General features: G+C 39.4%; 2 protein-coding genes across 5 annotated transcripts in view; one reads left to right on the forward strand and one right to left on the reverse strand.

Moving 5' to 3' along the window:
• The window catches only part of CUBN (cubilin), a 281,074-nt gene that overhangs the window by 173,692 nt on the left and 84,519 nt on the right, over positions 1-22,863 (reverse strand). For all 4 annotated transcript variants that reach the window (XM_043478782.1, XM_043478781.1, XM_043478780.1 and 1 more), the window contains 5 exons: positions 18,537-18,729; positions 17,067-17,227; positions 16,454-16,635; positions 15,387-15,543; positions 13,345-13,532 (listed from right to left, as the gene is read on the reverse strand). In XM_043478782.1, the coding sequence (XP_043334717.1) occupies positions 13,345-13,532; positions 15,387-15,543; positions 16,454-16,635; positions 17,067-17,227; positions 18,537-18,729 (881 nt within the window). The remainder of the gene's footprint in view (positions 1-13,344; positions 13,533-15,386; positions 15,544-16,453; positions 16,636-17,066; positions 17,228-18,536; positions 18,730-22,863) is intronic.
• LOC122447978 (cytochrome c oxidase subunit 7A2, mitochondrial-like) lies at positions 14,817-15,325 on the forward strand. The gene has a single exon (XM_043478786.1). The coding sequence runs from the start codon at positions 14,932-14,934 to the stop codon at positions 15,178-15,180; it is 249 nt and encodes an 82-aa protein (XP_043334721.1). The 5' UTR covers positions 14,817-14,931; the 3' UTR covers positions 15,181-15,325.

Raw genomic sequence — 22,863 nt, forward strand, 5'->3', positions numbered from 1 at the left:
GAAAACACAATTTCTTTTGAATCTGAGAGCAAAGGCTCTCTTTTGAAGCCTAGTGTGTTTGCCTCATTAACGGCAGCAAAGTAATGCAATTACATGAAAATTCTTCATTGTGAGGGATGGTGAGAAATGATCAGCATTTTTTAAGGAAAGAGATTTTGGTCATACTGAGATAAACATCTCTCCTTTTAAATTTGTAATTAAAAAAATCACATTTTACTTGGGCAACCATGGAGTCTTCAAAGTCTTCTAAAATGCTTCTTGTTATACTTAATGACAGTACAAAGTATTTGGCTTAATTAACCAATGGATACACTTCATTCTAAACTCCTTTGAATCCAGATCCTGCTCTGTCCAATGCTAGATTCCTATCTGGTAGAGAGTCCTCAATTAAAATATTTCACACACTGTTTTCACTTTTTATGTGTGGTTTTGAATAGCGGTTGTCCTTAGAATTGAAATAGCTTATCTCTGAATTCTAAGCAACATGCCAGCCATCCTAGAAGCAAACTTCCTCTAACAGACAGTTCCAGGAAGCATGACTCATCTGCCCAGGATGTGTTTAAGGAGGTGCCATGATAATAGAGTCGGTGCAGACATGCTGCTGCTACCACATACCATCTCCTCTACTTCTCTGCTTTTCTTTGGCCAGAAAAGGGATTTTAACTACCCTACTCTTAGATTCAGATAACACCCAATCCCTGTGGCTTCGGGAGGAAATCTGAGAGGCCAGAGAAGGGAAGCCCTACTTTCAACATAGGGCCAATCTAAGCTAGTCACATTCAGAAGGCTGTTTTGGATACTGTAGCTTTTCATTTACCGCAAAATGTTTTAGAACAACAAATTATCCATAAAATTGGGTTTATGTTAAAAAAATAATAATATTTATTAGCACTTACTCTATGCTGAGTATCATTCTAAGTCCTTTCCATGTATTATCTAATTTTGGGGGGGCTCAATCACTTCAATCATGTCCAACTCTTTGCGACCTCATGGACTGTAGCCCCCCAGACTCCTCTGTCCATGGGATTCTCCAGGCAAGAATACTGGAGTGGGTTACCATGCCCTACTCCAGGGAATCTTCCCAACCCAGGAATCGAACCCATTATCTCTGACATCTCCTACAGGCAGGTTCTTTACCCACTGAGCCAGTCTTCATTTTTTAGTTTTTTCTTTTAACTCTTCTAGTTAAGTTTCCAAGCTTATTAAATGAGAGAATTGAGAAGCGATAATTGTCTAAGGTCATATGATTTTTAAAATTTATTCATTTATGGCGGTGCTGGATCTTTGTTGCTGCTCATAGGCTTTCTCTAGATGTGGTGAGAGGGACTACTCTCTAGTTGTGGTGCTCAGGGGTCTCATTGTGGTAGCTCTTGTTGTGGAGCATGGGTTGTAGGTACACATGACCAGTAGTTGTGGCTGACAGGCTTTAGTTGCTCTGAGCCATGTGGGATTTTCCAGGATAAGGGATCAAACCTGTGTCCCCTGCATCAGCAGGCAGATTCGCATCCACTGGACCACCAGGGAAGCCCCATGTATTACCTACTTTAAAATTCCAGCAGCCCTATAATGCAGATAGTATTGTTATCTCCATTTTAGAGCTCTGGAAACTGAGGTATAGAGAAGTAATTCAACATTTTGAAAGGCATCAACAACTCAAGAAGAACTGCTCTTGTTTCCTTCATTGGCAATTAGTTTTAAAAATAAGAATTCTTAAATTTAAAAAAAAAAAACAGTAAAGTCCTTATTCTCTGTGATAACAGAGAGTAATAAAAATAATTTTTTAAGTTACAGTGATAACACCCAAAACTCCTGTTAGTCAATGGAATTGACATTTTCTTCATTACATTTCTTAATAGAGCTTGGAGTGAAATAAGTGGACCAAAATGTTGACTTTCTCATTTATCCTTTGTGAGAATTGTCAAAATGCATTAGTGAAGCAGGCTATAGACAGAAAACAAGAAAAAAATTAAATGTCTTGAGAAATGAACCATTAATTATATCTCAGCTCCTAAAGAATTAAATGCTCTCTATTTAGGAATTTCTCTATACCTAACTGGACTTCCTAGGTGGTGCTAGTGGTAAAGAACCCACCCGTCAATGCAAGAGATATAAGAGACATGTGTTCAATCCTTAAGTCAGGAAAATCCCTTGCAGAAGGGAATGGCAACCCAGTCCAGCATTCTTGCCTGGGAAATCCCATGGACAGAGGAGCTTGGTGGGCTACAGTCCATGGGGTCACAAAGAGTTGGACACAACTGAAGTGAAATAGCTTGCATGCTGCACACTATACCTAACTAAAGTTAGGTATATTTGCTGAGGCAAATATGACACCTATTTAAGATGTCACCTATTTAACCTAACTAAGGTTAGGTATGTTTGATGAGGCTAATATGACATTATTTAAGTGTTTACTATGTGCCTGTCTCTTTATATATAAAACTCTTTTATCCCATTTTACAGATGGGGAAAGTGAGCCACTTAGAAGTTAAATAATTTGCTCAACATTCCCTGACTAGTTATGGGTGAAATCTGGTTCAAACCCACGCAACTGGCTCCAGAGTTTATACTATACCAAACTGAACAGGTGTCAAGATGACTGGAGCCTGGGCACCTGCAACACATCCTCTGCTGAATGAGTAATAGAGGAGTTACTAAATCTTAGTTTATTATTAACATCCACAAGAGTCTGCAGATAGAAGAGGGCTGGCATGAGCTGTTCAAATTCCAGGGAACTCCCCAAGAACAACAGAAAGAGCAGAGATGGAGCCGTCTCCAACTGTGGTTTATCTTTAAACCAAAAAATTTGGTAACGGAGGTCACTGTTTCTGAGACCTGTACAGAACCAGCTGTGTCTTCATGTGATGAGCAGTGATGCAAACACAGACATCTGTGGATACTCTGCTTATTAGCAAGGATGCAAATTCTTTAAAAGGATAAAAGAAATCAAAGTCCTCCCAAGAACTGGATGGTGGAGTAAGGGAACTTGGAAGAGAAAGAGAACAAACTCTGAACTCTGGAGCCAAACAGACCCAGGCTGTGTCTGAGAGAGAAGACCTTGGGAATGAGGAGCAGCCACTCATAACCAACGGGTCATGAGGAAGGGAGATGACATTTCCAAGAAATGGAGAAACAACACTCTGAAAGGTAGGAGGAAGGGTCTGAATGGCCAAGCAGGAGCTACCTTCTCTGAGGAAGGAACATGGGGGAGGAACAATGAGCATTTCTGGAGAACTCAGATTGTTTTTATTTACTCTTATAACAACTTTATAAGTAGGTGCAAGTATTCCTTCCATTTAATACATGAGGAAACCAAGGAAATGAGAGGATAAATTTTATGCCCAAGCTCAGAACTAGTGAGAAAGAGCCAAGCTTTGAACCAGGGGGACTCCAGAGCCTACAGTTCTCCTGTCTATAAATGACCACACTGATACCCAATTGCTAAACTATCCTGAAGATAAGCAATAGCTATCATGAAGATGTCTATGAGAGTACTCGGCACAGAGTAGACACTGATTACTGTAATTCTTTTAAGTTTTTATTGGAGCATAGCTGATTTAAAATGTTGAGTTATGATTACTGCAATTCTCAAAAGAGACATCTTAGATGTGAAGGAGAATTTCCTCATTTCTCATGAACTTAAACATTTTGCTTCTTTGTTAGAGAAGGAAATGGCAACCCACTCCAGTGTTCTTGCCTGAAGAATCCCAGGGATGGGGGAACCTGGTGGGATGCGGTCTGTGGGGTCGCACAGAGTTGGACAAAACTAAAGCAACTTAGCAGCAGCAGCAACATGAAAATAAAAGTAGAAAGAAAAAAAGAAAACATCTCTAGAATAATGTTTCCCTAAGAATGTTCTGTGAATTAGGAGTGGCCAATAGATGTTAATAAGAATTCTAGGCAAAGACAGAACGCTGCCTGGGGTGCCCCCAGAGGGCTTCTTCCTAGGGGAGGCACTGGCCTCTTGGGGTGGGGAGGGGAAAGGGGGAAGGGAGGATGGGGTGGAGGAAAGAGGGAGGAGGGGGCGGAGGTGGAGCTGGGGTGCCCTCGCCTGCAATGCCATCAGGCTACATCCAGAAATCTTTCTTTTCCACGCTGTGTTACCACCCACACTGGATGCAGTGTTCACCCAGTTCTGCCGATTTCACCTATTTCACCTCCAGATGCTCTCAAACCCTCTGTTAGGTTCTCCCTCCATGGCCCTGGCAGGAACCCACCACCCCTCACCTGGACAGCAGCAATCCACTTCCTGAACCTCCAGAGTTCCCCTTACCTCCCTCCCATTCATTCTCTGAGCCAGAGTCTTCCGAAGTGCCAATCCAGCATGCTGTCTCTCTGCTCACACTCTGGAAAGATCTTTTGCTACTCTTAGACGGCCACCAAAATTCTGCACATGTGTGCAAGGGCTCTAACCTACAGGCCCCTGCCCCCTGGGAGCCTCACCCTCGGCCTCAGCCCCGCTGTGACTTTCAGTTCTGACAGAGGTTCTTCTCAACCCCACTGGAGCCAGGCTCCTTGGAGCCTTCCTCCCAACTAAGCCTCAACCTTGGCCTTTATAAAGATTACAGAGTCTCAGCACAAACGATTTCATCCACGTATTCTTCTCAAATTAAAAGATTTAAACACTAACATAGTTTCTGACAGCTCAAGGTCACATACTCTGGATGGCCCCAGCGCCCCACTTAAGGAGCCTGCCTGAGAAAGTTCAAGGCCACCTAAAGGGTTTACTATTTGTTCCAACCAACACCTGTTCCAGGCCCCTGACTACCCTTTTTTGGAGCACTTACTAAAAAGGGCTTATAATTATGAATCCGTCTCTTGTTCTTTTGAGATATGTATGTGTCTCCTACAACTCAGAGCATCTTTCTTAAAATCTAAAACTCATTCCTGTGAAATGAAACCACCAGGAAGGACAGGGCCCTTGTTTCCCAGTCTCTGTGGGAAGAGAGAATCCTTACTGCCTCCAGACACACACACAGTGGCTTCATCACACTCCCCTGTCCAATCCTCGGTAATTTCCCATTTCCCTGACTCTGCCCGAGGCCCTGCTGGTTCCCTCCCAACTCCCTCATTCTCCGTTTGAAACACCTGGTCATCTCTGTACAAGCTGAAGTTGAGTTCAGTTCATGCTGGACCTGCTTCCCTCTTGCAAGAGCTGATTACTGATTGAAACCTGTCCTTTCCACTTTAAAGTGTCTGGCTCTGTTTGCCTTTGACAGGTCCTCAACCACAACTTCCCTTACTGAAGCCTCCAGCTCTGCAACACCTTGTCCATTTACTCTTCCTCAGGACTCCCGGATAATATCCCTGATAGCATTTAACACAACTTGTGACTAAATTTGTATACTGTTGCAAACTGACTAAGGGCTTCCCTGGTGGTAAAGAATCTGCCTGCCAATGCAAGAGACGCAGGTTCAATCCCTGGATTGGGAAAATCCTCTGAAGGAGAACGTCAGTATCCACTTCAGTATATTTTGCCTGGAGAATCCCATGGCAGAAGAGCCTGGCGGGCTATAGTCCATGGGGTCTCAAAGAGGCAGACATGACTTAGTGACTAAACAACAACAGTAGTAATAATAAATTGATTAACATCTGTCTGCTTCATGAAAACAAGGAAAACTGATGCTAAAACAGTTGTATTTCCACAGCCTATGTGTCTAAAATATATTTGAGTGACTGAATGAGTGGATAAATAAGTGACCAATGCATATTTAGGGCAGTAAAAGCCTGAGGAAGTACTACAGCAAAAACAGAACAAAACAGATCCTGTTGCATTGTCTGATTCAGAATTTCTCAAATTTATGAGAACATTGATCTCTTTATTTATAAGACATCCATCAACGTGTGTGACAGAGAGAGCTATGTGGCTTCCCCAAATGCAACTCCCTTTTGTCTGCATTCCTGAACCACTATATGGAAGCAGAGGAGCACCTGAATTGGTCTCTAACGTGACTGAGAAGCAAACTTGTGTTGTACTGAGCGTCTGAGCACCTCTGAGTTCTCCTAAAACAGCTAGTATTCTTTTCTGTGCTCAGTTGCTCCGTTGTCTTCAACTCTTTGTGACCCCACGGACTAGCCCACCAGGCTCCTCTGTCCATGGAATTTCCCAGGCAACAACACTGGAGCAAGTTACCATTTCCAGAGGATCTTCCTGACCCAGGGATTGAACCCATGTCTCCTGTGTCTCCTGCACTGACAGGCAGATTCTTTACCTCTGAGCCACCTGGAAAGCCCACAGTATTCCTTAACTAATTATAATTACATCAGGCACGTGGGCCTGATGCTGCGGAGTTGTAGTTACAGAAAATACTGCTCAGGCTGCAAACCTGGAAAACATGAGTGTAGGACTGGAAGGCTGAGGGACATCAGTGACGTTCTCAAGGATGCTTTTCATCAGCAGTGCACTATTTTGTCACTGCAAGGAGGACATGGAGGTGCAAAAAGCAATGATATAAACATCTGGGGAAGAAGATGACATCACAAAGAGGATTTGGCAAGGGATGAAGTGAATCTTATAAAGGCTACAGGGAAATACATTTGACAGAAGTCACTGACATAATTGAGAAGACCTGAAATGGACATAAGTGGAAAGGGAAGGCATTAGAAAGAATGTTGAAATGATGTAATGGAAGATGATAGTGGCAAAGGTGCCAAATAAAGAAGGTTGGGAGGAAGTTTAGAATCAGAATTCACACACTGTAAAGTGAATCTGACATTTTAATGGACTGAGATAAATATAATAGTATCAGTGAGCCTTAGTGAATCAAAGCATATAATGTATGCCTGACTCTGTACAGCTTTGGCTGTAGCAGTGAAAAAGTAAGCCCTATTGAAAGAGAAACACAGAACAGCCCTTGAAGGTATATGCTAAGAAGACACCTATTATAATCCTTACGACTTCCCAGGAGAGAGCTTTGAAGTGAGGATGAAACGTGCTGGCGTGATGGAAGTGGGCTGCAGACAGTGGCCCCAGCTGCTAAACTGAGGCTAATGCAGGATTTGCTCTATTGGGATCCCTGGGGATTTTGACTGAGTGGGGCTGGGGTGGGGTCTAGGGTCTATGAATATATTTTTAAAACAAGTTACCTATATGATTCTGGAATGAAGCCAGATTTAGTAGCCAGTTATGAGGGCTTTATCCTCCACATCACCTTCTTCCTCAGTAGAAGGTTTTGTTTTTGTTTTTTTTAACAAAAGAAAGATATCAACACTAGTGGAGCAAAAAGACACCAGGGATGGCAGAGGTCAGATGTCTATGTGGACATCTCTCAGGTGTCTTGCTGTTTGCTGAATTCTTTGTATTCTGTGCTCTGTCAGAGAGTGTTGAGTGAAGAGACGTGCTCTCCTGAACTAATCCTGACCAGCAGAGACGTGGTTGTGACTGTAGAAATGAACAAGCCATTAGGAGAGAGTGATCCATTTCCTCCGAGTCTGTGATGCCATGTCAGTCATGGGCATGAGGCTTTAGGGAGAGAGATTCTGAAAGGAGATATGAGCACATGGACCAAAAAAATTTTTTTAATTAAAAAATTAATGAAAGAAAAAAGAAATTCAATAGAAAAAGGAAGGGAAATTCAAGAAAAAAAGACATACTCTAAAAAAAAAATTAAACTCTGTCCACAAAGTCGAATAATTTGGGGGTTGGGTGGGTAAGAAAAGGGAAACCCTCTGAAGAACTCAGTCTAAGAAAAAACTCACGGACCTACATGGTAGCTTTCTGACCATCCCATAAGCACACATACAAATTAGCTAAACTTTGGGATATGGCACAGTTTTTTAAGCTATGATTGGGGCAAAAGAAAGACGAAAATGTGAGTTGGACCAATGCTTAGAGAAGACAGTGTAACATGAAGAAGGTGAAGTAGAAAGATAACTCTTATGATTTTGAAACTGGGTGAAGAAACTGGGAGAAAATTTAGAGGATAAGACTGTCAGTGCCTTTAAAAGAATTTTCCCATGCTTAAGTGCATTACACCATGTAGTCCTGAGAGGTATGGTCACTACAGAACAAACTGTGTAATCTTGCTCACTTCATGGGCAATTCAAACCACACTTCAGGGGAACTCCCTGGTGGTCCAGTGGCCAGGACTCCACACTTTCACTCCTGACAGCCCAGGGTCAATGCCTAGTTAAGGAACTAAGATCACCCAAGCCGCAGGTCACAGCCAAAAAAGAGAACAAAAGGCTTTAGCACGCCGGCAGAACCCATGTATGTCCCTGCTGAAAGGTTTTGCCTCCGTCCACAGATGTGAACTATGAGCAACTCGGGCCAGAGGGCTAGACCTTGCTGTCCCTGGTCAGAGCTGGTCATACTGAACAGAGGGGCACTTATCCATTGACAGCTAGATCCATGCCTTGTTGCCAGACTCAAAGAGATGAGCACCGGCGACAGATATAACCTGTCACCAGGGGAAAGTCTAGTTGTTTGTAAGCACCCGAGGTCCACCTGATTTTGCAGTGTTGTGGCTGGGTTACCCTTATTTAAGTTAAATCTGTGAAATTGCAGAAACTCAGAGGAAGCTTTTGAGATGAAAAATGAGACCACAGTCTATGTTCATAGCAAGAAACAAGGAAGTCAGAAGAAAGAAGAAGAAGGGAGTCACTCCTGAGCCTTCTTGGTCCCTGTCCTCTCCCAGCTTTTCAGTTGATCCCGTGTGTCATGAGGCTTCTTTTTCACTTTCCTAGGGTAAGAGCCATTCACAAACACTAGTCTTTTCCCCATGGGTCAGTTTGAGTGTGTATCTACAACCAAGAGTATGAGGCAGAAGAGGGAACATAGGAGGGTGCCAGAGGTCAGAAGGGAAAATGTCTTAACTTCCAAAATGTGGGAAAGATTTATTTTGGAATCTCACAGATGAGTAAGATGGATGGTAATTTGGGGGAAAATTCTACATTGGTCCCTGAACATAAGTTGTCAGTATGAAGCAAAGATATAATAAATGATCACTGCTTCCCTAAGCAAAGGTCACGCTAAATAGCATGAATTTCTCTTGGTGACACGGTCACTGAAGTGATCAACTTGGGAGTTCTATGGAAACTCCCTCGTGTCACCTCTGAGAATGATAATTCTGAAAGAGAACACACGCGGAGTGTGTGTGGTGTTGTGGCTTGGGGCACTGGCCTGGAGCCACAGTGCCTGGTGGAAAGCCTGGCTCTGGTAATAAAATCTATGTGACTATGGACAACCTGCCTTTGTCTCAGTTTCCTCACCTGTCAAATGAGATAACAATATTTCCTACATCACACTGTTGCTGCAAGAATTATCTAGTAAGTAATGCGTTTGACAAATACAAGCTGTTATTATTACCAAGTTGTTTGAATGGTGCTTTCCCAAAAGTGTTCAATAACAGAAGCATTTTAACCCAAGAAACCTATCATTTTAGAATACTTGAAACAGGAAGCATCTTTCTGATATTTTATCAAATATTTTTTAAGAAGTCACAGGCCAATGAGTCTACATGCAAATAAATAATGCTCTAAAGACCAGAGGATTTAGAGGAATCATCATGAGATGAAATTCTGAGGCAAAATAGTCCAGTATACCTTACTAGAAATAATATCCTGTTTGGCTATGAAGTCATTGCCTTTCATGTAAAAATGACCTGGAGACCACAAGTGTTTAATATCATCTAACACCACGACGTGGCTAACAACAAACCTATTCAACCTCAGCCTACAACACTAGAACACACAAACCAGATAATACAGTCCAACACCAAGTTAGTAGGAGAACTGAATCCAATCCTGGACCACATTTGGAGAGACAGTGACATGCCAGAGGGCACTAAGAGGAGGGGATCCTGTAAGAGCTGACCTTTCTGGACCCTTGAGAGCATCCCTCCTTGCTTATCACTGTCACCTTCTGTCCTAGGCCCTTCCCTCAGCTTCCCCGACACAAAAACCTCTTGGTTTTCCTCCATCCTTGGCTCCCCACCCACAGGCTCCCAGAACCAGCACAGGCACTGGATTTCCTGTACATTTCTGTGCTGATTTTTCCCAAATCCATTACTTTTGTTTGTATTTTCAATACTGATTTGAAAAATTTCTTCTTCCAGATACAGTCTCAGCCTCAAAATAAAAATGAAAAAGCGAAACCAAGTAATAAAACACAAAAAGAATCCTAAGATTGACTTCCTAAAACTGCAGGGGCAACACAGCCTTACTCCTTTAAGCAAATGACCCTTCCTCCCACTAAGTATTTTATTTCCAAATCTGAGTCCTTTCATTTCACCCAGAGGACAAAGGAATAGAGGATGGATTTGTTTTCCAGTGGGATCTTTACCAACCCACACGTCTCAGCAAGGCTGGGCACAGTGTCCGACCAGCACCTAATCAAGTTCTTGCATAGTTTCAGTTCTGTTAATTGAAAATAACTCAATTCTGGATGCAGTCACAGCCACTCACTTTGAACTTGGCTAAGTCACTTGAAAAAAACCCTTGAACTAGAAGTTATAAAATAATGGAAGCTAGTTTTCTATGTTTGTGGCTTTTCTCTCCATTAATGATCATTTGTGCTTTTAGAATTTCCATCATAAACCAGCCATTGTAGCGATTGCTTTGGTCTTGCCCCTTGGCTTACAGAAATGGAAAACATCTCCTCCCTCTGGCAACAGTGTCATTCTTTGGAAGGCTTAGCTGAACTTCTGGTTCTCATTCTGTATTTTTGTGGCTTTCACCATCAATGTTGCACAAGATACATGGCCGGTCTGTAACATCATCTGTGGAGCGGCTCTGCTGTTGTTGGAACAAGTTTTCTAACACCTCCAAAAATTATCCGATGGGCCTTTTTGTTACCATTTCACCCTCAAGTAAGTCCAAAGAGGTGGAGTCTGGTCCCTGGAAAGGTTTCATCTCATTTGCTCCCACTCTTTCTGCCAAAGCTGTCCTTAAAGCCCAGTTCAAAAACTTCCTGTTCGCCCCGCTCTCTGCATTGTGCTTTTATCAAATAAGGCGCCCAGCAGATTGCTAAACATGCAATACTATGCACACCCATGAATTCTATTTTGGTATGTGCTTAAAGTGGTGGAATTGTAGTGAATGTGTAGAGATTACACAAAAAGGCCAGTTTGGAATTCAGTTCTTTCTTATAGCTTATCTTTCAGCTGATGCTAAAATATGGCTGTGATGTTCAGTTTAACCTGAACTTACTGAACTCCCATAAGACCCCAATTCTATAATCAGGGCCTGGGTTACAAAGTTAGCTGGAGACAGTTCTCACCTTCAAAAAGTTTACAGTCCAGTAGGGCATGTGGGCACAATCACACATGGTAAAAATATGATATGACAAACTGCTGTGTCTGTGGAATGAACAAGTGACTTTGAAAGAAACTTGCATTTTTTCCTAAAGAATGAAAAAAATCTCACCATGTGAAGAAAAGAAGGTGATCACTCCAGGTAAATGGAATGAGACAAATATGCCATTGTCAAGCTTGTAAACACCACCTAAGCACTAGATCACAAAAGTAAAGTGAAGTGAAAATCACTGAGTCATGTCTGACTCTTTGCAACCCAACGGACTGTAGCCCACCAGGCTCTGTCCACGGAATTCTCTAGGTAAGAATACTGGAGTGTGTAGCTGTTCCCTTCTCCAGGAGATCTTCCCAACCCAGGGATTGAACCCAGGTCTCCCATACCACAGGTGGATTCTTGACCATCGGGGCCACCAGGGAATCCTAAGAATACTGGAGTGGATAGCCTATCCCTTCTCCAGCAAATCTTCCTGACCCAGGAATCAAACTAGGGTCTCGCATTGCAGGTAGATTCTTTACCAGCTGAGCTACCAGGGAAGCCCACAGATCAAGGAAAGGGGATTTTAAAATTTCTGTCAAGTTTGTGCTTTTTTATTGTTTGTTTCATGTTGTCTCATGTTTTCTCTGACTACTAGTAAATATAACTTTCTGATGGGTAAACACTATGGTTATTAATTCTCTAATACTGAGTTTTTCTAAATACAAAGCAAGATTTTTTTTAACCCCCAAAAATATCCTTCAAAGGCAAGGAATCCATATATTAATATCTAGCACTTCACAAAGTCTCTCAAAGTATAGGAAGCTTTCTCTGCTTTGCTTTGAAAAACAAAAGTGCTATTTGGAAAAGATATGATAATCTCAAATGACCTCCATCAATGCTAGCTTTTTTTTTTTTAAGAATTGCTTAAAAAGAGGGTTAAAACACTTTTACAAAGATAAAGGCTTTTTCTGTGATTCCCACCGCCTACCCCCCCCACCTCCCCGGGACTATGTCCTGAAAGTTACACACACTGGATGGTGAAAGTCTTTGCCAGCAAGACTTCCAAAAATCACTGTCCATCTTAAAGAGAACGACACTCAATTATTAAGTTGTGGATAGAAGGGATACAGGAAATGTCTTAATGTTATCAGAGTGGGGACTGGCCTCTTAGAAAAGATCTCTAGTGAAAACATTATATGTGGATTAGAAGTATCATATGCTAGCATGGAGATGGAGATAAAGATGATGTGTTAAGTGACTCAAAAGTGATTTTATTAATGATGAAAACTAGATGTCAAAATATATGTAAACAGTCTGAGTAAAATTGTTTTATGAAAGTGGAAACTAACACCCTAAATTAATATAATGGCTTATAAAATATATAATTTTATATATGGTTATATAATTACATTAATAAAGTAAGATAAGTAACCACCTAACTTTTCAATCTATACCTCCACAAAGTTGCATATTCAAATCAGTAAAAAAGCTTTGGTAAATAAAATATCTTATCATAAAAGTAGCAGATTACCTTCTATTTGGAGGTACTTAATTTTCCAGCAACTTTCATTGCATAGCATTGTATACAGAAAGTTCAATAAATGCTACTTGTGGTCATTATTATAACAAATAGAAACTTCCATTTTACAAAGAGAAAAAATAACTGAAATGAACTCAGGTTTAAAAATAAAACACAAGAATCAAAATCATGATTCCCAGTATCAGCTTAATTAGGTATTAAAGTCAAGGTATTTAAATACTTTCTGATCTCTCTTTATAAATAAAAACAAACAAAAAATAACCAACAAAAACCAGAAGTTGTTCCTGTACTTGTGCATTATTTAGGTAAGATGAGGTTACTCAGTCCAGAAGTTACACTGAAACCTTAAAACACAGAGAGTTACTTGTGTATATAATTTAATGGATTAAATACCCTTATTATTAAGATGATGCAATGAAATAGACATGAAACACATCTGTTCAAATACCATGTATAGTTAGCGTATTACAGACATATAGGACATGGTGAATGGTTTGGTTCTGCAAAGCATGGTAACTTACCTTGGCTTGCTAACTTGAACAGAAAATGCAGTGATTATTTAGCTTCAGAATACATACCTCTAAATAGTCAGTGGAGCAGTTTGTGTAATATTCCAATTCAAATGCTAAAAATGTATAATTCACAGTGTTTCCAGTTGTTGCTTGGATGGTCCAGTTGCAACGCTGGTTGACAGGATAGGGATTTGGATAATGTATACTCTCTAAGATGCCATAGGTTTGATTCACAATCACCACGTTATCACATGCTGGGAAAAATAACAATGACTGTTAACCACTATCATACGTATCATAATTGCCCCAAGATGTGTGTGATTTTTCTATAGGAAAACATCTATGTTAAAAAGAAACATATATATGTGCATACACAAACACACATATACGCATACACATAAATACACATAAATGCATACATACACAGGTAGTTGGTGCAGCATTTTTATATGGAAATGGTCTCCATTTAGAACAAATGTGAAATAATATTTAAATGAATTCTTAAACTTTAAAGTGTCATGAAAATTGCCTGTGTTAAAATTGGCATCATGTTCCTATGAATTGGTGCAGAGCAGAATAGCATAGCCTGACTCACACATCAGTCTAATTTGTTTGTTTAGAAAAGTGTATTAAACATTTTATGCTTCTGTTTTTCTAACTTTAGCGTTTGGAAGAGACAGAAATCTTGACCTTTAAATTCAACAGTTTAGAAACACAAAGTCCTATGTGAGGGCTAAAAATTATTAACAACATGGCTTTGTTCAACATTCAAAAGTCAGCATGAAATTCATAATAAAGACTCTTTTATTCCTCTAGTTAGTCATCAGGAAGATTCAATTGAATAGAAGCAATGTAAAAGATTTGAAGAAGAAACGAAAACATTAAATTTTGGAGAAAAAGTCTTCAATCCGATGGTGGCATTTTCTTTAGCTGAGTTTTCAACACAACCATACTAGGCACTTCTACGTATGGCTAATCTTGGGAGCCACTGCCAAATTCCACCAAACTTAATGACTTGAATGAGGCCTAGGCATGCCTTTTCTCCAGTCTTTTTCATACTGTATGATGTGTAATAAAAGAGAATGGGAAAATAAATATATTGAAAAATTGTCTCTAAAAATGTGGTTTGTAGATGCATTTCTCCTACATTGCTTCTTGACAGGTGACTGGGACACCATTTGTAAGTCATTGAGGTCTACAGTTTCCCTCAATAAAATTTAACTACCTTTTGAGACAGATAACAAAAACAAAAGGGTTGGATAACTACGTATAATGGAATAATGTCCCAATTAGAAGACTGCCATGTTTAATTCAAATGAAAACCCATTAACTGCTAACCAGTTACACCAATCTTTAAATTTGTGACTATCTAAATTGTGACTGTCTCAGCAAATTCTTCTTCCAGGTTTCTGAACTTACCACATGTGTTAGTTACATGACATTATACACAATGTGTAAGCATTTCTCCATCAAACAGAGTTAAATTTTTTCATAAGGAGCTAAGATTTATTCATTTTCTCACACTAATGGGTTACACTTCTTTCAATTTGCTTCATTCAAGAGACTGAAGAGAAGGTAGTTCCGGTTCCGGCATGTGGAGTTCTCGTTGCTGGTGGTCAGTTGCCGCGGTTGGTGGGCAGTAACTGAGCCAAGATGCTGCGGAATCTTCTGGCTCTCCGTCAGATTGCTAAGAGGACCATGCCTGCTTCACACAGGCAGTTTGAAAATAAGGTTCCAGAGAAACAAAAGCTGTTTCAGGAGGATGATGGAATTCCAGTGCATCTAAAGGGTGGGATGGCTGATGCCCTCCTGTACAGAGCCACCATGATTCTTACAGTTGGTGGGACGGCATATGCCATGTATGAACTGGCTGTGGCTTCATTTCCCAAGAAGCAGGATTGACTTCAGTTTATCCTCCCGGCCATCAGTTGGTTTAATTCCATTCGTCTCTCTGTGGACCAGTAATCTGATACATAACTGAGTTCTTTGGGGATCAATATTTATTGACTTGTACTAGCTGCCACCAATAAAGCAGTCTTTACCATGACAAAAAAAGAGAGAGAGACTGAAGACCCACTACAGTCACTGAGCAACCAGTACACACTTACTCTGCTGGTATTTAACCAGGAAGCCACCTCCTTGCTGGCCTTCATCTGTTCTCAGTTTTAAAGACATGCTGTCTCCACTGGAACGGATGACAGGTGGTATATCATTTCCACAAAGCTGAGTTAGCAGATGAGAGCTGGTACTTGACCCATCATATACCTTTAAGAAAACATTGTATTGTTTGTTTGTTTGTTTTTTGGTCATGCCACAAGGCATGCAAGATCTTAGCTCCCTGACCAGGGATCAAACTTGTGCCCCCTGCAATGGAAGTGCAGAGTCTTAATCACTACACCACCAAGGAAGTTCCAAGAAAATATTTTAAATGTCAGATGATTATGGCTGTAAACATTATCTAAATGACTCTGCAATTCTTGAGAAGTGGGGAAGAAATACAAAATGATATAACAAAAGAAGAGCCCTGAATCAAAATATCTTGTAAAATTGTATTTAAATGTCTATAAACTTGAGCTATGTACTCAAGCTGTGGCTATGTATAGGAGTAAGGGAGAGAACCTAGCCTGATTGAAAATAAAGGATTATTACATGTTTTGGAGACCATAGCTATTATCAGTAGTCTACCTTGCTTTTTTATTTCATAGTTTATCATTTATGACACTTTAACACATTTTTTATTTAGATGGTTATTTAATGGAGACAGTGACTTACTGGTACTGTAAATAGCCCTACTTTATTGACTTCAGTTTTCTTTAATTCAACCTTTGATACAGTCCTCTAGATTGTTAGTTTTCAATACATATATAGAAATCATGTAGATAATAACTATGATAAATCTCATAACCCCTTTCAGGAGATTTTTAACCATATCTTAACAGTCTATATTCAATATATTTTAAAGACTTAGTATACCAAGTCATTCGTTAACATATGCTGTACTTAGAAAGGTATTTTCATCAAATTTTCTTTTAATATTTTATTTTGTTTAAATTTTTAATGTGGATATTGTTTAAATGTTCCCTTTTCCTGAATCTCAGAAATAAAAAAATGATGCATCGATGTGTACCAGACAAGATGGGAGCAGTGAAAGCGACAAGTGAAACTTCATACATACAGCCAGATAGTCTTGACTACAGTTTGGATGATACTCCAAATGGAAGTCCTCAAACTCCAGCAGGAACGGGCTGCCGTGGCTGGCCTTCAGCCGCCAGAAGCACTCGGAGCTGTGGTAGTAGGGCATCGGGTAGTTGGGGGACGTGAACGTGCCGGTGGACGTGGTGAGATTGCCCCCACAGCCTGCGGGAGAAAGATGGGATAACACACAGTCTTTTCTTTCTGTAAAACTGAATTCTCTTGTCTGTATCAAACTGGTGCTACCGTCACTCCCCTTAAAAACCAAGCTGCAAAACAACCCTGCACCACCAAAGACTAGTTGGCCTAAAATTTCAATTCACATCAATATACTTTCCTTTTCCCAACCAAGATGACCAGCTTGATGAACTACACCAGGGAATGTGACATTTTCCCTTACTATGTCCTTCGAAAATAAAAACAAAAACAAAACAGCTAAGGTTAATTCAGAAATATTCACAATGTTGAAGTTTATGACAAATAGTACTGACAAAATACAGCTAGGAAAAAAAAAACAGGTGAGAGCACAATAATCCAAGAATGAAAAATCCAATCAGGTTGGACTCTCCAGTAAAGGACACGTCTTGGCCACTTACCTGTTAAGGACCCATCCCAGTAAGCCGAGAATCCAGGCCCAGAGCCGAAGAAGTCACTCTTAAATTTTAACCACAACTTGTTACTATGGGAGATGATTCTTGGAGGTGAATTTGAGCCACAGTATTGCCCCAGGAGTGGTGAACTTTCATAGCCTCCATTCCTGTGACAAAATATAGGTGTGATCATTTATTAGGTTATTAGGTTATAACATAAACATTTAACACTAATTAACTTTGAGATCAAAAACAGATCCATTTGTTAGTCAACCTCTCTCAAAAATATTCTAATAACAATGGCAAGTTTTCAGTTTTTCACTTTATTAAATAGCATGTGAATAGCAATATAGAATCACCATCATTTATTGTTGACATGACATTTTATATAACCAATTACATATGGAGAAAAAGTACTTAATCTTCTCCCTTTCAAATAAAGCATCTGGCAAATGTGTCATAGAACAAAAGATAAAGAAACAAAAATTATTAACAATATAAACAAATGTGGCTTAATTTTACAGAGAAACTTGAATGTTTTTCTAATTTGAAAGTTTTCAAAATGTAATATGTTTGACATAGTTATGCATAGTTTTAAAAATACTTCCTTCCTTAAGAACTTTTGGGGTCTTAAATCTAGTTTACTATCTATAGTTTATAATCTGTATTTTCCAAGCCTAAAAAAGATTCATTCACCAATGATTGCTGATAATTAAGAAAATCATCTTATTTTAGCATTATATGGTGGTGGTGTTCAATCGCTAAGTCACATCTGATTCTTTGCATCCCCGTGAACTGCAGCATGCCGGGCTTCCCTGTCCTTCACTATGTCTGCTCAAACTCATGTGCACCGAGTTGGGGATGCCATTCAAACATCTCATCCTCTGTCACCCCCTTTTCCTCCTGCCGTCAATCTTTCCCAGAATCAGAGAATTGTGATTTATTGTTTAAGTAGCTTACTTTACATCAGAGAACTAAATTTATTATAAAATAATATAAGATTCTAGCCTTTTGAAATGCCAAATAAAAACTTTAACACAGATGTGCAACAAATTATTAGTCTAATTTAACTCAATGCAACAATTTGGAAATCCCATGGACACAGACGCTTGGTAGGCTATAGTCCATGGGGTCGCAAAAGAGTCGAACATGACTTAGCAAGTAAAAAACTATAACGATCTGGGGAGATATTAATATATACCTTAACTCACCTTTACTGCAAATATAACTTAAAAACCCATTCTTTCAAAGCACTAAAGAATTAAAGAAAAAAGCCTTGCACTGAAATTCACAAGCCTTTCTGTTTTCCTACTGTTAAGTCAGGTTCCAAATGACAAACTTTATATCTTGTAAGAAAGAGCACAAAAAGGAACTTCACAGAAAATTTTCTATATTTTTTTCTCATCCTTTCCAAGAAAAATTAAAAGTGAAAATAAATAAGAGAAAACAAGATTATGATGAAATAAAAGTGCTTACCTGATTTCCACATAATCTGCTACACATGTACTACCAATGGCCTCCTCCAAGGAGAAGTTTGTGAAGTGTAATGCAATCTGTTGGCCGCTTTCCACTGTGATCCTATAAATGCATTCCAAGTTGTTGGGGTAAAAACGGGGGAAGTTTGGAGAAGTGAAAGTCCCAGATTCTTTTGTATAGTCATTCAAGCATGCTGTAAAAAGAAGCAGATCCCAAGAGGAAAAATAATTTATAAGACAATACATTTATAAGACATTTAGTTATATACACTTCATTAATTTATGCTAATATATTTGATTTTCAATATGCCATTCTGGGATGTTCAAAGAATGACTTCCTTTCAAAACAAAGTTTTCAAAATCTCAAAGGCAAAATCAATTACTAATAGTAAACCTAAGCTATATGGTGGAAGTAGTTACATATAATCACAACTTTTTGGTTCTTGGAAGTACTTTAATTTTTTCTAATCTGTGCAAATTATCATAAACATTAAAAACAAGGCTTACCTACAGAAATCACAGGGGAAGGCTTAGTGATAATTCAGTTCTCTCAAACTTTCTTTCAAAATGGTTTTTGTCAAAGCATGCATTTATGAGAAATGACAAAGCTGGTACTCAGCCACATGGGGATGAATAGGAGATGAGACCCAGGGATGGGAATGACCCTGAATCAATGCCCAGTTCAGATACCAGCAAGCTGTACAACCTTAGGCAAGTTGCTTCACCATTCTGAGCCTTATCTTGAAAATGGAGATGTAACTATTTTTGAGTATACACCCAAGGGTCAGAGATAATACAATTAAAGGACTTGAACATGGTATTGTTCATGCTTTATTGACTATGCCAAAGCCTTTGACTGTGTGGATCACAATAAACTGTGGAAAATTCTTAAAGAGATAGGAATACCAGACCACCTGACCTACCTGCTGAGAAATCTGTATGCAGGTCAAGAAGCAACAGTTAGAACTGGACATGGAACAACAGACTGGTTCCAAATAGGAAAAGGAGTACGTCAAGGCTATATGTTGTCACCCTGCTTATTTAACTTATATGCAGAGTACATCATGAGAAACGCTGGGCTGGAGGAAGCACAAGCTGGAATCAAGCTTGCCGGTAAAAATATCAATAACCTCAGATATGCAGATGATACCACCCTTATGGCAGAAAGTGAAGAACTAAAGAGCCTCTTGATGAAAGTTAGAGAAGAGTGAAAAAGTTGGCTTAAAGCTCAACATTCAGAAAACGAAGATCATGGCATCTGGTCCCATCACTTCATGGCAAATAGATGGGGAAACAGTGAGAGAGTTTATTTTGGGGGGGCTCCAAAATCACTGCAGATGGTGACTACAGCCATGAAATTAAAAGATGGTTGCTCCTTGGAAGAAAAGTTATGACCAACCTAGATAGCATATTAACAAGCAGAGACGTTACTTTGCCAACAAAGGTCCATTTAGTCAAGGCTATAGTTTTTCCAGTGGTCATGTATGGATGTGAGAGTTGGACTCTAAAGAAAACTGAGCACTGAAGAATTGATCCTTTTGAACTGTGGTGTCGGAGAAAACTCTTGAGAGTCCCTTGGACTGCAAGGAGACCCAACCAGTCCATCCTAAAGGAGATTAGTCCTGAGTGTTCATTGAAAGGACTGATGTTGAAGCTGAAACTCCAATACTTTGGCCACCTGATGTGAAGAACTGACTCATTTGGAAAGACCCTGATGCTGGGAAGGATTGAAGGCAGGAGGAGAAGGGGATGACAGAGGATGAGATGGTTGGATGGCATCACTGACTCAATGGACATGTGTTTGAGTAGACTCTGAGAGTTGGTGATGAACAGGGAGGCCTGGCATGCTGCAGTCCATGGAGTCGCAAAGAGTCAGACATGACTGAGCGACAACTGAACTGAACTGAACTGAACATAGTATGTGCTCAGTAGTGATCATGACTACACTCTAAAATGGAACAGAGAAGTGTAAGAAAGGCAGAGCATAAATATGAGGAATAAATGAGATCATTCATATAAACATTTTAGATAGGATAATTTTATTTCCTAAATAACTACTAACTTTTCTACTTTACCACTTTCAATTTGATCTATTCATCTCTTTCTTCATGCTCTTTAGTCACTGACCAACCCACTGAATCTCCTATGCCCTCCAAGTCTGAGACATTTCCAAAAGAAAATCTGGTTTCAATATATTTTCAACTGTATCTGGTAATAACATAAATCTAGGATCCCAGAGTAGACACGAGTCCCTGATGGGCAGGTTTTGGAGGAAAATAAACTATTACACTTTATGATGAATAAAAAAAGAAAATGAGGGTAGTTAGGTGTGCTGTTTTCCCAAGTTGCTGCTGTATAACCATACTCCGAAAAGAAAAAAGGAATCACTGGCACAGAGATGCACAGAAAACATCACGGGTTCTCCTATCATGTACAGCCCTCAGAATAACAGGCATTTACCACATAGTTCATTTACCACATAGTACCATGGACTTCCCTGTAGCTCAGATGGTAAAGAACCTGCCTGCAATGCAGGAGACCAGGGTTTGATCCCTGGGTTGGGAAGTCCCTCTGGAGAAGGGAATGGCAACCCACTCCAGTATTCTTGCCTGGAGAATTCCATGGACAGAGAAGCCTGGCGGGCTACAGTTCACGGGGTCACGAAGAGTTGGACACAACTGAGCGACTAACATCCATACCACATAGTTGGTTATTTGATTTTAAACGCAAGTAATCAAGACTTAATTTACTTCAGGGATGCATGTTACATACTTTTCTATAGTCTGCCAAGATGTCTCTTCAAGGGCCAAACAATAATGAAAGGAAGAAAAGGAAGGAAGGTCCAAAGAAAGGGAGGGAGGGAAAAGGGGAAGGAGGAGGGAAGAAGGGAAGGAGGAGGGAAAAGGCAGAGATAAAGCAGGGGAAAGCAGGAGCAGGGCTGTGTGTGAAGAGGTGGTATATTTCCAGACCCAGTAAGGAGTATGACTAAGATAAAAGTTCATGGACCAAATGAACATTAAATACAGGCTGTGAAACAGTCTCCTTGAGCTGATGAACTTACAGACTGACCACAGACTCACTGACCACACCACATTCAGATAGCTTTAAGAATTTAATTCAGAATTCATATTGCTAGGCCTTGAGAAAACACAAAAAGAGATACCATTAAAAAGCCAAATAAGGACATAAAATGGAATACTAAAAATATTCTGTAAACCAAAGAGAAGACAGGAAAGTAGCAATAGAAGAAGGGCATCTAAGAAAAACTCAAACTTAACATCACACTTGGGTAGTAAAGGACTAAGTGCTTTCCTGTCAAAATAAATAGCAAGGCCAGTAGGTCCAATCTCACTCTTTCTATTCAATGTTACAGAAGGTCCCAGTTATGGCAAAAGGCAAAGAGAGAGAGAGACAAACAGATAATGAAAAGGAAAAAATAAAACTGTCCCTACAGATATGATCAATTGCCTATAAAATTGCCTTAGTAAAATACACTAAGAAATCTACTAAAAGATACTGGAACTAATAACTGAGTTTAATAAGGTTATAGGATATAAGATAATTATTCAAAAATCAATGTAATTTTCAGATACTATTCAAATAACTGGAAAATAAAATTTTAAATACCATTTTCAACTGCATAAAAAGCATAAAGCACTTGACAGAAAATTTAATGGGAAGAAACAAAAATTCTACAGTGAAAACTTTAAAACATAGCTGAAATATTTCAAAAGATTTGAATAAATAGAGAAGTAAATGTGATAATGGATTGGAAGACTCATTGTAAGATGTCCTTTGTCCTAAGATTCATCTATATACTCAATCCAATCTTAATCAAATTCCCAACAAGTTTGTATTTTTATTTGTTTTTTTTTTTTTGCTTCAGTTCAAATTGAAAAGATAATTCTAAAATTGTATATGGAAGTATAAAAAGCCTAGGATAACCAAAACAATTTTGAAAAATCTGGATGATTTACACTTCCCGATCTTAAGATAAAGTATACAACTACATAATATTAAGTAATAGAGTCTATTGTCATAGGGAAATATACATAGATCAATGGAATAGAACAGCCATTCCAGAAGCTGACACAAAGATACAGGGGCAATTAATTTTCAACAACAAAGACAATTCAGTGCAAAAAGGACATTCTTTTCAACAAATAGTGCTTGAATGATTAAATATCACTTGCTAAGCAAACAAACAACCTTGAATACATAACTCACATTACATAGGAAAATTAACTCAAAATGGATCATAAACATAAATGTAAAAGCCTCACACCAAAAAACTTGCAGAAGAATGCACAGAAAATCCTCACAACTTT

The sequence above is a fragment of the Cervus canadensis genome, chromosome 10 (assembly GCF_019320065.1).
Source record: "Cervus canadensis isolate Bull #8, Minnesota chromosome 10, ASM1932006v1, whole genome shotgun sequence".
NCBI classification, from domain to species: domain Eukaryota; kingdom Metazoa; phylum Chordata; class Mammalia; order Artiodactyla; family Cervidae; genus Cervus; species Cervus canadensis.

Excerpts from the sequence above, each read along its gene's own strand:
- LOC122447978 (XM_043478786.1), top strand. The coding sequence starts at position 14,932 with ATGCTGCGGAATCTTCTGGCTCTCCGTCAGATTGCTAAGAGGACCATG.